At 39.8% G+C, this 15,004-nt stretch overlaps 1 protein-coding gene across 1 annotated transcript in view; it reads right to left on the bottom strand.

The window, feature by feature from the left end:
- Positions 1-15,004, bottom strand: part of grin3a (glutamate receptor, ionotropic, N-methyl-D-aspartate 3A) — a 72,340-nt gene that overhangs the window by 34,706 nt on the left and 22,630 nt on the right. Inside the window, exon 3 of the mRNA XM_050052557.1 lies at positions 331-1,000. Within this exon, the coding sequence (XP_049908514.1) occupies positions 331-1,000 (670 nt within the window). The remainder of the gene's footprint in view (positions 1-330; positions 1,001-15,004) is intronic.

The raw sequence follows: 15,004 nt of genomic DNA, 5'->3' as shown, positions 1-15,004 counted from the left end.
TGGGTATAGTAATTGTAGTAATAGGGTCACTCACAAAGCTGTACACTCATCAGTCTAGCCCCTTATAGGGAATTGAATTCAAATCCAATAACATAGGGCTTGGAGTAATAAGACTCTGCCATACTGATACTGACCACCAGCATACCAAGTGGAGAGAGCTGAGGTGAGGTCATGGACAGAGAGTGGAGAGCGGTGAAGGATGAGCCAAAGAGTAACAGAAGTGAGATTTGTAAAAAAAAAAAAAAAAAAAAAGTGTAAGGAAAAAAGTAAAATCTGTAAAGTGAGGGAAAAAGAGAAGTGTTAGAGAGGAAGAGAAAAAGCAATACTGACCAGGATTCCCAGGCTGGTGGAGAAGAAGGGCGAGGTGAAGTCAATGACTTGGCTTCTGGCCGAATTAATGCTAAAAGACGTCACTGCCAGGTGGGCAGCGCCACTGAGCAGATCACCCACCAATCCCGTCCAGCGACCATTCTTGAACCCCCCATACTTCCCATCGCCCACGATATAGAGGTCAAAAGTAAAGCCCATGTCCTCTGCCAGCTTCTCCAGCAGGTCTATGCAGTACCCATAACAACACTTCTTCAGTTCCGTGGGAACAGATCCGTTGCGTCCTGAAAGATTCTTGAAAAATTCTTTCAAAACTGAAGTTTCATTGGTGAGCGGGTCGAGGCACAACTGGCCCGCGGGACACATCCCGTCCCCATCCACCTCTCGGGTGAACACAAACGGGTGCTCCACCAGCGTCACCACCCGCATGTGCAGCCGCGTGGATCGCCGCCAGTCCCCTCCGCCCCCAGACCCCTGATGGTTTGGCCAGGCCCGCTGGTCCATCAGAACTTTCCCCCTTCGCCAGCGTCCCATGCGGGTCCAGGTTGGCTGGCCGAGAGGATCCAGCTGGAGGGACCAGATGTAGTGATGGGCCTCTGAGGTGACATTCTGGCTGCGTGTGTCTCTGGATATCAAACCGCTCTGGCCCTCGAATGATGTGTTGGATAGAAATCTGAGGGGAATGAGGGGAGAGAGAAAAAAGAAATGACAAGAGGGAAACAGGGAGATACGGGGAGGAGAGAGGTGGAAGGAGGACGACAGGGACAGAGGAAAGCAGACGGGTTGGAGGAGGAAAGGTAATTTTAGGTGCTTCCATCATTTGACCAATATATAAACATAATTTGTCTTGGGTATTTCCTTCCTTGCAGATGTGTCCTTGGAAATGACTGAAAGGAGTTCGTCACACAGATCCAGGAGTATCTTAAAAATTAAACCAACAACAACTGTCCAATTGATTTTGGCATTAGTCATAAAAACATATATACCTCGTATAAAGTAATATCTACATTATATCAATGTTTATAAGGGAGAAGAGGAAACAGGACACTAAATGTAAAGCTGAAATGGGAGAAAGAACTGAATGTGAATATTACAAGAGATGAATGGTTGCATATTTGGAATACACAAAGGTCTACAACATCCTCTCATTCTTGGAGAGAGCGCTGTTGGAAGAATATAATTAGATCCTTTATTACAACACAGATAAAGGGCAAATACCTGTCTATAGCACACCCATGTTGGAGAAGATGTGGGGCAATAAATGTGTATCATATGGTAATTATTTTTTGGGTTATGATATACCTAGATCATGCACGGTGTTGTACTAAGGCAATATGGCTGGAGGAACTGTGTTAAGAAAAGACAAATACCAACTGAAAATCTTGTTGGCAGCCTGTAAAAGGGCCATTACGAAGAGATGGTATAAGGCAGAACCACCAACACAAGATGAACGCATGAAAATTGGGAACTAAATATATGATATGGAACTGTTAACCCACAGGATAATCCTCCTCAAGACGAGCGATGTCGAGAGCAATGGGAGAAATGTACAGAGTTTACATGTCAGCAACATGATGAGAGACTCTAAGTGACACAGGGATGAATAGCTTTGAGAGACAGGGCAATGTGGACCTTTTTATTTATTAGTATACTTATATCTGTTTGTATTCTGTTTTGTATTCCTTTTTTCAATAAAAATAATGTTAAGAAAATATATGTACCTTGCAGACTTGACATGCATGATGACAATAAACACGTCAGACACGTCACAATGTTTGTGTCTGCTAGAGCTGTTGGGTGGCAAATTGGATTCAGCCAGACTGGGTTTAATGTCTGTTAATCTCATAATGATTATTAGGCAATAATTATCTTCATCCTACCTGCAAAATAAATCGATTGTTAAGTGGACAACTGAGAATAAAACTACAAGTTCAACATTTTGTGTATTATGGTCTTTGCTCATTTCCAAAAGGTTTAAAAGACATCACAAACTGAATTAATCTTAAATTAAATTTGTAGTGTGATGCAGTAACTGCAGGAGTTTAAAGTTTTAAATGACGTGTTTTAACTGTAAAGACGTGAGATTGAACATTTTACCAGCCCTCCAACCCACAATTTCCCATAGAATAGAAACACGTTTGACCAGTGTCACAAAATAATTGCATGCTGATCCTCAACAAACCACAGATCTTAATACATTGTACATATATAATACGCCAGAGTTACCTTTCTCTATTTTGGTGCATTTTAAAACAAACAAAAAAAACTGGTTCAACTTTTAAAAAAAAATGAGAGTAACAATGTGCATGCATCTTTTTAAGTACTTTCAACTCTGGCATCGTTGAATCAATCCAATGAGTGTTTTATAATCTATCATCTTAATTAGTTTAGTACAACCAACATGATTTGCTTTGACCTCAAAAAGCTTAATTTAGTTAAACCAACTTAATATTTATCCAAATGTTGTGGTGACCTTTAGTAGTCAGATTATTTAATTAAAGATATCCTACTCAAAAGTGTCAAAGTTGTTTTGATTTTAACCAATGTCTTAAAATAAGTTGCCAACTGACTAAAACACGTTAATGTAACAAACCTTAATTTTTTTTATGCTGAAAAACTTCTTTTGTTTATGTGTTATCCACTAACCCCATTAATCATTTTTGAGAATGTACTTTGATAATTATTAGCTGGTTCAGCTTAAGGTAACAATTTGCATGCATCTTTTTAAGTAGTTTCAACTCTGGCATTATTGAGTCAGTCCTATGAGTCTTTTATAATCTGACAAACTTAATTAGTTTGGTACAACTGGCATGATTTGCTTTGACCTTGCTTCATTAAGTTAAATGTCAAACTATTTAATTTAAGATATCCCACTTAATAGTGTCAAAATTATTTTGATGTTGACCAGCATCTTAAAATAAGTTGTTAACTGCCTAAAACACGTTAATGTAACAAACGTAATTTTTTTTTTATGCAGAAGCAATTCTTCATTTTATGCGTTATCCATTAAGCCCATGAATCACTTTAAGGGTGCACTCCAAAAAATGTTTCAGTATAATCTGAAAAACTTAATTAGTTTAGTTCAACCAACATGATTTGCTTTGACCATGAAAGTGTAATTAAGTTAAACCAACTTAACTTTTATCCAAAAGTTGAGGTGATATTTAGTGGTCAAATTATTGTATGTAAGATATTCTAACTTATTTATTTTAATTCCATCCTACTCAAAAAGGGTTTGATTTTGACCAGCTTCTTAATATAAGTTGTTAACCAACTAAAACAATGTTAATGTAACAAATATAGTTTATTTTATGCTAAAAATGTCTTTATTTAATGCATTCTCCACCCCATGGATGGCAGCTGAGACAAAAGTATCCAGTACTTGAGATGAACAGTATGATAGATGCGAACACCATTAAACTACCAAAGATTGTCATCTGGGTTAAATAAATAAAAAATACTGGTCATAGTAAAAAAAGGACCAAGTATCCTCATTTTCAGGTTCACATTTGTTCTAGTAGAAACCCCAAATGCATGTTAACATGCTTTAATCGTCAAAAAACACTTTGTGTCCTCACACTGTCTGTGCTGGAACACCTATATTCACCCTCTGTCTGAAACACTTTTTTAGCACCAGTCACTTTACACTCCCCTTTCAAAACAGCCCAGTCTGATCTGACTGGTCAGCGCTTCCAGGTCTTCTGCACCTCGGCATGTCTCTACTGTCATTACCATGAAAAATCACCAAAAGGGGCTTTTAAACACGACCTGACATGTTGCAGCAGATCTAAAATAGGGGAGAAAATGACAACATGAATAACCAAGAATACTCCCTGACATTAGCATATGGCTACATGTATCAGCGTAGGCAGGGATGTAAATTTAGACAGTGGGGCCGGTGTTCAAAGAAGAAGTCTCATTAAATAAAAAAACAGTGCCATTTGCTGTTTAAGCCCTAAAAAAAGCAAATCCACTTCTGTCATGTTTCTTTTTTCTTTTTTGATAAAACAGTCAACAGCATCTATAACAAAAGTATAAGCTTATTCTATAACTATAAATCACCTAATTTATATATCAATTATTTTATAACTATATATCAACTAATAAAATGGTTAAATCAAAGTAATAATTTCTTCTTCTTTAGTTTGTGATATAAAGATATGCAATGATGATTGTTGAGTAAAATATATGTTGATGTTATCCAGTGTCAAGTTTCATATTGTTCGATGATATGTGAACGATAGCATGCACTAGGGCTCGTCATAATAGTGTACACTGGGGCCCATAGCAACTACCTTATGGCGTAAGGTAGGCCAGTGGTTTTCAAGACACACCTGTATTTATATCTGTGCACAATATAACGTGTTGTCACTCTTATCACGACATAAGACAAAAAAATACAGAATAAGACAGGTAGCTTTCATGACACTGTCTACTTTTCTGTTTTCTTTCAGTGGTAGGTCGTCTTTACTGGTGCTTTGTTGTAATTTGCTCCGAAAATAAAGCGATCCATTGTCCCATTCGTGGCTTTCTCTTTTTAAATGTTATCATTCCTCAATCAGGGCTTTTATCACACACTTAAACCCCTATGCACAAATTTTTTTTTTTTTTTTAAATTAAATTCAATTAAATAATTTTTTTTTTAGCTAGACTTTGCCACTTTATTAGGAAATGGGTGCCCTCCCCATACTGATACAATCAATTAAAAATTCATTCAAAATGTTTTTGGATAGGCCCAGTCGAATATTGCAATTATTCAGTTCAATTCAATTTTATTTCTAAAGCCCAATAGTACAAATCACACTTTGCCTCAGAGGGCTTTACAGCATACGACACCCCTCTCTCACAGATGATAAGGAAAAACTCCACCAAAAAAACAAACAAACAAAAAAAAAACCTTTAACGGGGAACTAATAGTAGAAATGTGTAGTCACAAAATCCCATGGCACACCATTTGAGAACCACTGGCATCAGCTATGAAATGTAAATAGTTGCAGTAGCGTGCCTGCAGCAGATTGCCATACAAATAAATCTGTCATGACCTGACATCAGCTTGTCGCCTAAAAAATTAAAAGACATTATTTAGAACAGTCTGACACTTGAGGTTTTTGCTTACGGGAATTACTTCTTCTGACATTTACCTTTTTATTTGAAACTTTGGCCACGTTTAATAGAAACATTGGACACTGTCATATGATAGATATATTACAGAGGATAAGGAAAAGCACAATAGGCCACCTTTAAAAAAGGAATGACTTGGTTACAGTTACTGAAAGATTGTGGTCATGAGTGCGGTCATCTGTTGGGGTAAAGGGGAAACAAACAGCAGCCTGCCTTGTCAAAGCCACACGCTTTGTTGACTCTTCGATCCACAGCAGCCTGCTCCCTGAGAGGGTCTGCTGTGCTGGGATAACATCACGCTACGCTACGCTACATCCGACTTTTGTACATGTAGAAACATGTTGTACAAGCATCTAAACAAGCGACTGATACTGCTGTTTTTCTGGTGAAGACAACTACCCAACGGGGATATGACGGCTAAATTCAGAGTATTATTGACCTTCCTACTGTATTCAAGTTAAAGACCTTTGTATCAATGTATACAGAATATTTTCTTGGAGAAATATACACAGCTGCTACAGAAGTTTTCTGCTTGCTTGCTTTTTTTGTACAATTGCCAATGAGAAAAACACCTTTTCCAGATACTTTAGGATTTCTGCAGCTGGGATTTACAGGCTTATATTTTACCCTTGGTTAGTTTATACAAAAATCCCAATTTAATGGTGTAACACCAGCACCGGAGAGGTGTATTATCTAGGTGGCCTCAGTAGCTGTCTGGAGTGTGTTTGTGTGTGTATGTGTGTGTGTGTGTGTGTGTGTGTGACAGGATAAGACAGCCCACGGTCCAGTGATCACGCCATCTCTCTCACTGAGCCATGCTACTGGCTGTCTGAGAGTGTCAGATACGGGAGCAGGCGCACACACTCACACCCACACACAGGGAAAAAAAACAAAAAAACACACACGCGCTGGTCCACTGGAATGGATATGTTTGGATGTAAGAAACAATGCAGGCAGTCGTTGTGTGCAAGCAGATGCACACCTCCTTCAGGAGGTAATGACGTAAATGATGCGACCTTTTACGAAATGTCTCTTTCGTGTCACCTTGCTCAGCGTTAAAAAATCCCTTTTCCGCCACCTTGTCTGCTTTCCTACGTCTTTAGCTGGTGTTAAGTCAACCTGACAGCTCAACTAGTCCGTCTGAAGGTCAGTGTCTTCACTGCAGCTTGTAGCTGTTAAGCTACCTGGGGAATGTGTTTTTTTCCTGGCTGTACACAGTGGAAGTGACATGCTCTTGCACATTCCTGACAGTGCACTGGGTGTTGCGTGTTAAAAGTGAAATGTCACAGTGGTAAAAAAAAAATACACATTACAAAAGTTAATATTTCGTGTTCGGCATTTTATTGTGTTTCATTGTTGGAAGTTTCAGACTAATTCTAGCAGGATATGTCGCCTAATTTTGCCTCCAGCGGAAAGACGCTTCTTAGAAAGTCACAGACGCTCTCTTTCACTCAGAGGTAGCTCCACCATTGCTGTATCCCACAAACATGCTGCAACAAACATGGATCAAAATGTTAAAGAGATAAGTGCTGCGAGTGTACATGTGGGTTTTCCCATGTAACTCTTTTTAAGGGATTTAATGGACCATTTTCCGTCATGCATGAAGTGAAAGCAGGCAGGGAGCAGGGACCAGTAAGAGGCAGCTTGCAGAGACTACACTCACTGTGGAGCAAAAATTACTACCACTCCACTCACATAATCAGAACTCCAGGGCTCTCATTACAACCGGGCTTGATCCTGATTGGCTCCACTCATTAATGAACTATTGAATTCCTCTAATCAGACGGGTTTGAAGTGGTTGAAGTCACACACCCATAGGACTGCTGTGCCTGGGGTGACTTAGGATGTTTAAGAACGTAGGTATGGTCTAGAAATCAGTAATCAGTCAGTAAAGAAGCGGCAGTGATGGTGGAGATGCCACTTTTCCTGCTGATATTCATTTCCAGTGGTTGAATGTAGGTACATTTACACAAGCAAGTACTTAAGTACAAACTGAAGTCCCTGAACTTTACTTGAATGCACACTATGCAGGATTGTCCTTGAAAAAACAATGTATAGACTCATACAGAAGTATCCCTCTCAGTCATCACTTAGGACCAACTACAAGTGTGCGGTGGTGTATTTTTCTGCAAAGACTTTACCCTCTGAGTGTATTTTCCTTATTTTCTATTTATTTTCTGTGCTCATTTATGGGAGTGTATCCCCACAGCAGTCAGATGAGATTGGGGCTTTATAAAAAGGTAGCGACCAGGTGCCAGACCATAAGCAGCAGGCATCCAAGGCACACACTTTCACTTTTGCTGGCAAGTGTGTACACAATCCTGCATGGTATAATAATGATAATAACAATAATAATAATAATACATTTAATTTATAGGCACCTTTCAGGACACTTAAGGCCACCTTCACAGCAAAGATAGAGAAATAACAGCAGATTAAAATAGTCAATGAGATAAGGAATAAAGTAATATAAAACAATAAATGCTAAAAATAAAATAACAATAACATGACAACAAATAAATAATCAGCAAAACAAGTTTACAGTGAACAAAAATTCAGTGTAAATAGTGGATGATTGTGGCAAGATGGACGGGAGTCAAACTAAATATCTTTAAGTATAAGTCTAAGTCATACTTTTACTTTGCTACAATTCAGAGGGAAATAGTGAACATTTCACGTCACTGCATAATTCAAACAGTTACAGTTACTGATAACTTAAGACATTAAGATTTTATAAGTAAATCCATCAACATACAATAAGCTCATTAAATGTGATGTATTGTTAAAGATTAAACTATGCAAATATCAGTAGCCTAAAATCCATAACAAGGCACATTTTTCTGCGTTGATTACTTATATTTTAGATACTTTAAGTACATATTATAATTAATACTGTAATATACTTGTGCTTACGTAACATTTATACCTTTTGAGCAAATTGGCTTGATTTCTTTTAACAACATGGGAAAAAGGTAATGAGCACCAAAAGAAGAAGTAACCCAAAAAATTAGCAAGAAAATATTAAAGAGAGAAAATTAAAAACAAGAAAATTAGTAAAAGAAAGAAAGAAAGAAAGAAAGAAAGACAGTGTGCTGAAAAATTATAATTCTCTAACATAATTTTAAAATGTAATAATACTGCTACTAATAATAATCATTATAAATATAGTTTTTCCCCTAACTCTTTTTGAAAAGTAATTTTCTAAATGTAGCAGTTTTTTTTTTTGGCAATTTGTAGGACAAGTTGCCCATTGCCTTTTCCACATTTTCCTCTATCCCAGCTAACATTGGGCGAGAGGCGGGGTTCACCCTGGACAGGTCGCCAGACTATCGCAGGGCTGACACATAGAGACAGACAACCATTCACACCTACGGACAAGTTAGAGTCACCAATTAACCTATCCCCAATCTGCACGTCTTTGGACTGTGGGAGGACGCCGGAGTACCCGGAGAAAACCCACAAGAGGCAGGGTACACCCTGGACAGGTCGCCAGACTATCGCAGGGCTGACATGTAGAGACAGACAACCATTCACACTCACATTCACACCTACAGACAATTTAGAGTCACCAATTAACCTAGTCCCCAATCTGCATGTCTTTGGACTGTGGGAGGAAGCCGGAGTAGCTGGAGAAAACCCACGCTGACACGGGGAGAACATGCAAACTCAGACAACACAGAAGGGCTCCCACACCCGGGATCAAACCAGGAACCCTCTTGCTGTGAGACGACAGTGCTGACCACCACACCACTTGTAACATTTTTTTTTACTCATTTAATTGTTATTTTAACTTATCCTAACTGAATACTTTCCCACAGCACAGATTATTTTATAGGTAGGTAGGAAACTGAGTTTGAAGTGTATTCCAAAGATAGGTGCCATGTAGGTGTTATCACGACATCAAAACAACTCAATTTTGTGAGTATTTTTAGTTTTCATGTGTGCAAACGCAGAACTGCAACCATGAAAACACCCCTAAAATGATTTCAGGTTTGGAGCCAAAGTAGTCTTAGCAGAAGTCTTAGACTTGTAATCTTCATATTCCTAAATAGAGCACAGAATCACATGCAGTGTAACTTCTACAGAACTTTGCTTTCCTTTTTATGAATGAGCTGGTTTGGAGAAGCTTGAATGATAAAAAGCTTTTGTCCAGCTAATGACTCATGCAGGGGCAGGTGCATGTCAGATACACGAGGACTTTTCCAGGTCACTGACTGTCTAATAAGAAATTGACTTCTGTTACATCCGGAGCTGCTCCTTCAGTCTAAATATCCAAACTATGCTTTAACTTTTCATACAATGCCACATGAATCATTTCCACCCCATGAATGGAAAAATGGAGGCATCTGACGCAGAGTGACGTCTGGGTGAATCACGTCTATTACGCAGCAACATTAACTCAATGTCATGTCCGCCTCGTGTTCTTTCCAATGAATCACCCACATAAAAAGAATCTGGGCGTAATGTAAGGGCTGAATGAAAACAGATGGGAGTACCCTTAAATGCTCATATCTTATATTACTTGCAGAACATCAGTCAACAACATGAAACGTGTTTTTCAGTTGATGTCAAAACATCTTGTTCTTAACACCAGGAGATTCAAAAATAAGCAAATGCCGCTGCCTTTTTAGCAGCATAAAAGTGTCTGCCAGGAGCATCCCTCCTTGTTAAAGCAATCCCTCCCTGAAGCAAACAGAAAGGGTTTTATTTACATTGGTTCAGGACATGCAACCCTCAAAGGGGACATTTCTTATATAGCCTTTTCTATCTTTATCGCTCAGCTGGCTGGCACATCAGGGTACTAAACTTATACTTATATCAGGGCTTTGGTGGGCATGCATCACTTTAAAATGATTTTTTTTTATCACGAAGGATTGTCTCTGGTGGGAAAAAATGAATAAGATAAGCCTCTGCTATTCATCCTGGCTATATCTTATCTGTTAATACAGGACTTTTGCCCCCTGTAGCTTATCTGTATCTGCATCTGCAGGGGTTATTTACAGTATTTATGGGAAAATGTCTTTCTCTCTTTATTTTCAGCTCTGTTTTCCTCTTTCTTTTTCTGCACCCTACTTTTTCTCTTTCCCTGCTTGGTTATCGCATCTTTTTGCCACCTATCCAGTGATTCTCCTCCCTCAGCTTCTCAGGCTGGTGGGCAAACCTTATCAGTCCTTCTCAAAGGCTTATGCACCCTATAAATATAGATGCTTTAGAAAAGCCTACACTGTGCTGTTCTTTACCCCTTAAATACAAGGAGCATAATTACAGCAATACACACATTATGTGTAGGTGCAAGTCTAACGCCTGCACACTGATCTTCATCGAGTGTTTAGAGCCCTGTTCAGACCAAAGATTCGTGACGAGATGAATTGAAACAGATGACTACTTGGAATGGGTTGTTCTGCAACGTTCCAAAAACCTGCTGGTTCACAACAATGCAACTAGATGAGATGGTGTATCATCTCTATGCAACAACTCTCTGTACCTTCGCTCTGATTTCTGGCTTTTCAGGCTTATTTTGCGGCTGAATATAATTTGTAGCTTCTTAAAATATGAATGAGGATAGTGATAGTGAGATACTGATCATAATAAATATGCCACCATAATACAAATAAGCAGTCAATGAGAATGTGTGTGTGGAGGGGGGCATAAGCACATAGAGCAAACAGCAGCAGCGACCCATTGTCCAACACCAGCACACCACAAAGACGTAAACAGAGGGCTCGGTGGGGACAGAGCACCTGCCACAGCATGCAAACACGCCGTCTGTGTTCATTTTGACTTGACCAGCAGACTTCACTACAAGTTGGCTGTTGAAACAGGTGACGTGCTTAACGCTCTAAAACCAGCCACTGGCGATTTCATTGGCCGAGTTGCAAGTGACACCATCATCCGGATTGAGTCAAGCTCAGATCGGACAGTTTGCACCACTGCAACTTTTCTCTGCAACGTTCTAAAACAGTTTTGTCTCATCGTGAATCTTATCATCTTCACTTCATTAAAAAAGTACTCAAATACCCTAATGAATCCCACTGACCACTCTAAAACAAAAGCAGTAACCAGTAGCTACTGACTGCTTGCTAACTCCTGCTAAACAGTGATTCTCCTATCATGACTTAGTCGCAGTTACCAGACACGTCAGGCCTGAGCTGTCAGTTTTGAAGGGAAGCTGGTAGGGAAGCTGCAATGAGAGCAATGAGTGCATTCGTGAATAGTCACTCTTAACACCAAAGTGCACTCTGGCACAAAGTGGGCTGTTTGTAAATTCGGAGTGCCGTTGGAATTGCAATGTTCAGTGAGCACTCTTGGAATGGCAGAGTGTAGGCTACTGTGCACACTCTGTCCACAACGGAGCAGCAGAGCACGATGAGCAGTGAATGTGTTAATTTAAACGTTTAGAACACTCTATTTCGGCAAATGACAATGCTCTCATTTTAGTGTAAAGCATCAGATTGGATTTACAAACACACCCACTGACAACAGAACCATCTGTGTCCTTTTTCCAACCTACTTTAGATGAAACACGCTGACTTTCTATATAACTGCACACTCCACAGTCCCTTTGCCAGAGGCATTGCTGGGTCTAACCTGTGTAACAGCAGCAACAGAAAGTTAGCTGATCTGACACCCCACCCTCAGCTACCACCACAAATGAAATCAAATTCTGTTGGCAACACTGCAGAATTTGCATGCTGGTTTGTTTACTGCCCTCTGTTTGAGCTGCAAAGGTCAGCATGTCCAACTAACTGCTTTGCTACCACAGGGTTCTCACTGGAGCCTGTCTAGGAGGAGTTTGCATGCTGTCCTTGTGCCTGTGTGGGTTTTCTCTGGGTGCTCTGGCTTCCTCCCACACTCCAAAGACGTGCAGGTTAGGTACACTTTCAACTCTATATTGCCTGTAGGTGTGCCCCCTCCCGACTCTCCGAAGGATGAGCAGGTATAGCTCAGGGGCTTTTCATTGGCTACTCCATTATTTACAAGTTACATTAAAAAAAAGAATCAATACTTACACATTCACTAGTATTTCACTGCTTTTGCCACTATCAGAGCGAAGGCTAAGGTCAGAAGCTCTGTCCTTCTCTATTGGATTTTGAGAAGTTTATAGGTCAACTGCAGCCGAGTCTGTTATCAAAGACAGTGATTGAAAAAAAGAAGAAGAAAAAACCCCCACAAAAACGCAATAAAACAGAAATCTAACCCCTGTATTGCTTGTCCATGTATGTCAACCATATAAAAAAAAGGCTATCTAAGCAGCTTATGGAATTATTTAGAATAAAATAAAAAATGCTGTTTCTTTAGCCTATTTCCATATCTTCTACATGTCCTCATCAACTGGTGAGGGCGCTGACTTTTTGTCTGGAACATGTGGCTTCACCCTCAGGGTCTTTTTTCTTAATGATATCATATCATATAGCCATCAAGTGCATATTTAAGTCTCTTTGGAAACATGTCAGCTGGAAACATTAAAAAGTCATTTGGAGGCTCAACCAACTCATGAAACCAATGTTGGCTTACGAGCTAGCTGGCTGCAGCTGATAGAATCTGCTGGCGGCATTAATTCAGCTGTCAACATGTCGTGTATTAATGATACTCGTTACCTGGAGAGGTTGGAAAAAGATTTACGTTTCTTCCCTGTTCCAAAACCAAAATCAAACCCTGAAAAGTGTAGGGTTAGCTAGCTAGCTACTGAAGATATAGCCTACTGAATGTATACACATGCTGCTTTTGCTTTTTAATGGTTATAACAGTGAAACAAAGACCGACCCTGCTGTACAGGAACCAGTGAAGGGAAGCAGGGAAACTTTGCTCATATTCAACCAGCTGTGTTTCAGGTGATGCTGAGGTCTGGGTGCTGGCAACACCGTTCATCTGCACACACTGCGATGCCACACAGCTGGTTCAATATCAGCTAAGTTTCCCTTTATATTCATTGTCTTGTGTGGCGATCAGCAGTGATGTGGTGGTTCACTTTTACACTGTGATCTGTAGCCTATAGTTCGGCTTTAGCTTCTAACTATCTTTGTCTTTTTAACCTGTTGTTGCTGCTGAGTCAGTTTGACATCCTGGATATATCCTTCAAACACAGACTGTAGACCCCTCTGTCTGCTTCTCTCTGGAATCACTCTTTCAGTTTTCCAAAAATGTGATCATATTCTTTGCCTGATGATTACATATTAGTATGTAATTGTAATGCCCGGGAGTTGAGAGGAGGAAGTCTCTGCTCATAGGACGCAGAGTTCCTGTCACTGTGCCATCACTGTGCTGCACTACACAGTATACTCCAGGGTTCCCTTTGGGCTATTTCATAAACATAATGGTAAGTGATGTGCCTTGAATGATTTTTCCCATAGGACCGACTGAATGAATGACCAAAAAGCGCAGCTCTTAGAGTGCTCAGTAAATGCTCAATAAATTAAAACGATCTGGGTGTGACCAGAGGAATGTTTCCATGGTACAGCCTGATTGAAGCCCGAGAAAGCGAATGGAGAGAGAGATGGAAATGAAAGTAGTAATAAATTAATTAATTAGCCAAGCAGAAAAGCCAGCAATAACTGATTAACCCTGTTTGAAATAAAGAATAATTAATCATCTGATTTCTTATAATGGAATGCTAATCTTTCTACATTATTAGATTAGTTTCGTTTCATCTTTCATTCATAGCATACATTATTTATGGCAGAATATTTAGTCTATAAATATTCGAATAATGCAGAGGAAAATTGATCCTGGGACATTTTACATTTCAATCAACAGTTGAACATGACTCAGGAAGGACTTGGCCGGACATTTCTCTGCACCGGGCCAAGGTGGACGGCATAGCACTGCAACACGTGTTTGGTTTAATTAAAGTCCCCCTTTCTTCTGTTTATTTCCCTTTAAATGTCTGACCTTGACTATACTGACTTGTATCTGTGCAAAGTTTGTCACTAGAGGTGTTACACATTCCTCTACTGTCAAGGGCAATGTCTGGGGCCTGCTGCGCAAAACACCTTCAGTTAGTTGAGTTTGAGTCAGTTGAGTTTTCTGTAAAGTTAAGGTTTCCTCAAAAAACAATTGGTTGCACAAAAAGTCTTTCCCTTTAGGTTTTCTTAGAGTGCTTTCACGCCTGCCCTGTTTGGTTTAGTTCAATCGAACTCAAGTTCATTTGCCCCATTAGTGCGGTTTGTTTGGGCAGGTGTGAGCACAGCAATCGCACTCAGGTGTGCACCAAAACAACCAGACTGGGACCTTCTTGAAGAGGTGGTCTCAGTCCGGTTACAAATGAACTCTGGTGCGGTTCGTTTGTGGTGAGAACGTGTTCCGACCTGGATCTGAACCAACTGCAGTCACATGACACATTGTTTGGGTTAAACATGAGCATGTTACAGTCCTGGAGGATTATTAATGTGCACCTCCTCCTGTACTGCCTTAATATGCACATTCAGCACATCCAATGCATCAAAACATTGTTTTCTAGTTGGAGCCGCGCCTCATTTTCAAACTGTATGGTTTGACTAAAATGAACAATGACAGCAATATAGTCCACGATGAGCAGCGCTAAAATCAACCTGCGTAG

This window comes from Epinephelus moara, chromosome 9, assembly GCF_006386435.1.
Source record: "Epinephelus moara isolate mb chromosome 9, YSFRI_EMoa_1.0, whole genome shotgun sequence".
Lineage (NCBI taxonomy): Eukaryota > Metazoa > Chordata > Actinopteri > Perciformes > Serranidae > Epinephelus > Epinephelus moara.
This window is presented reverse-complemented; position numbering and strand designations above follow the sequence as displayed.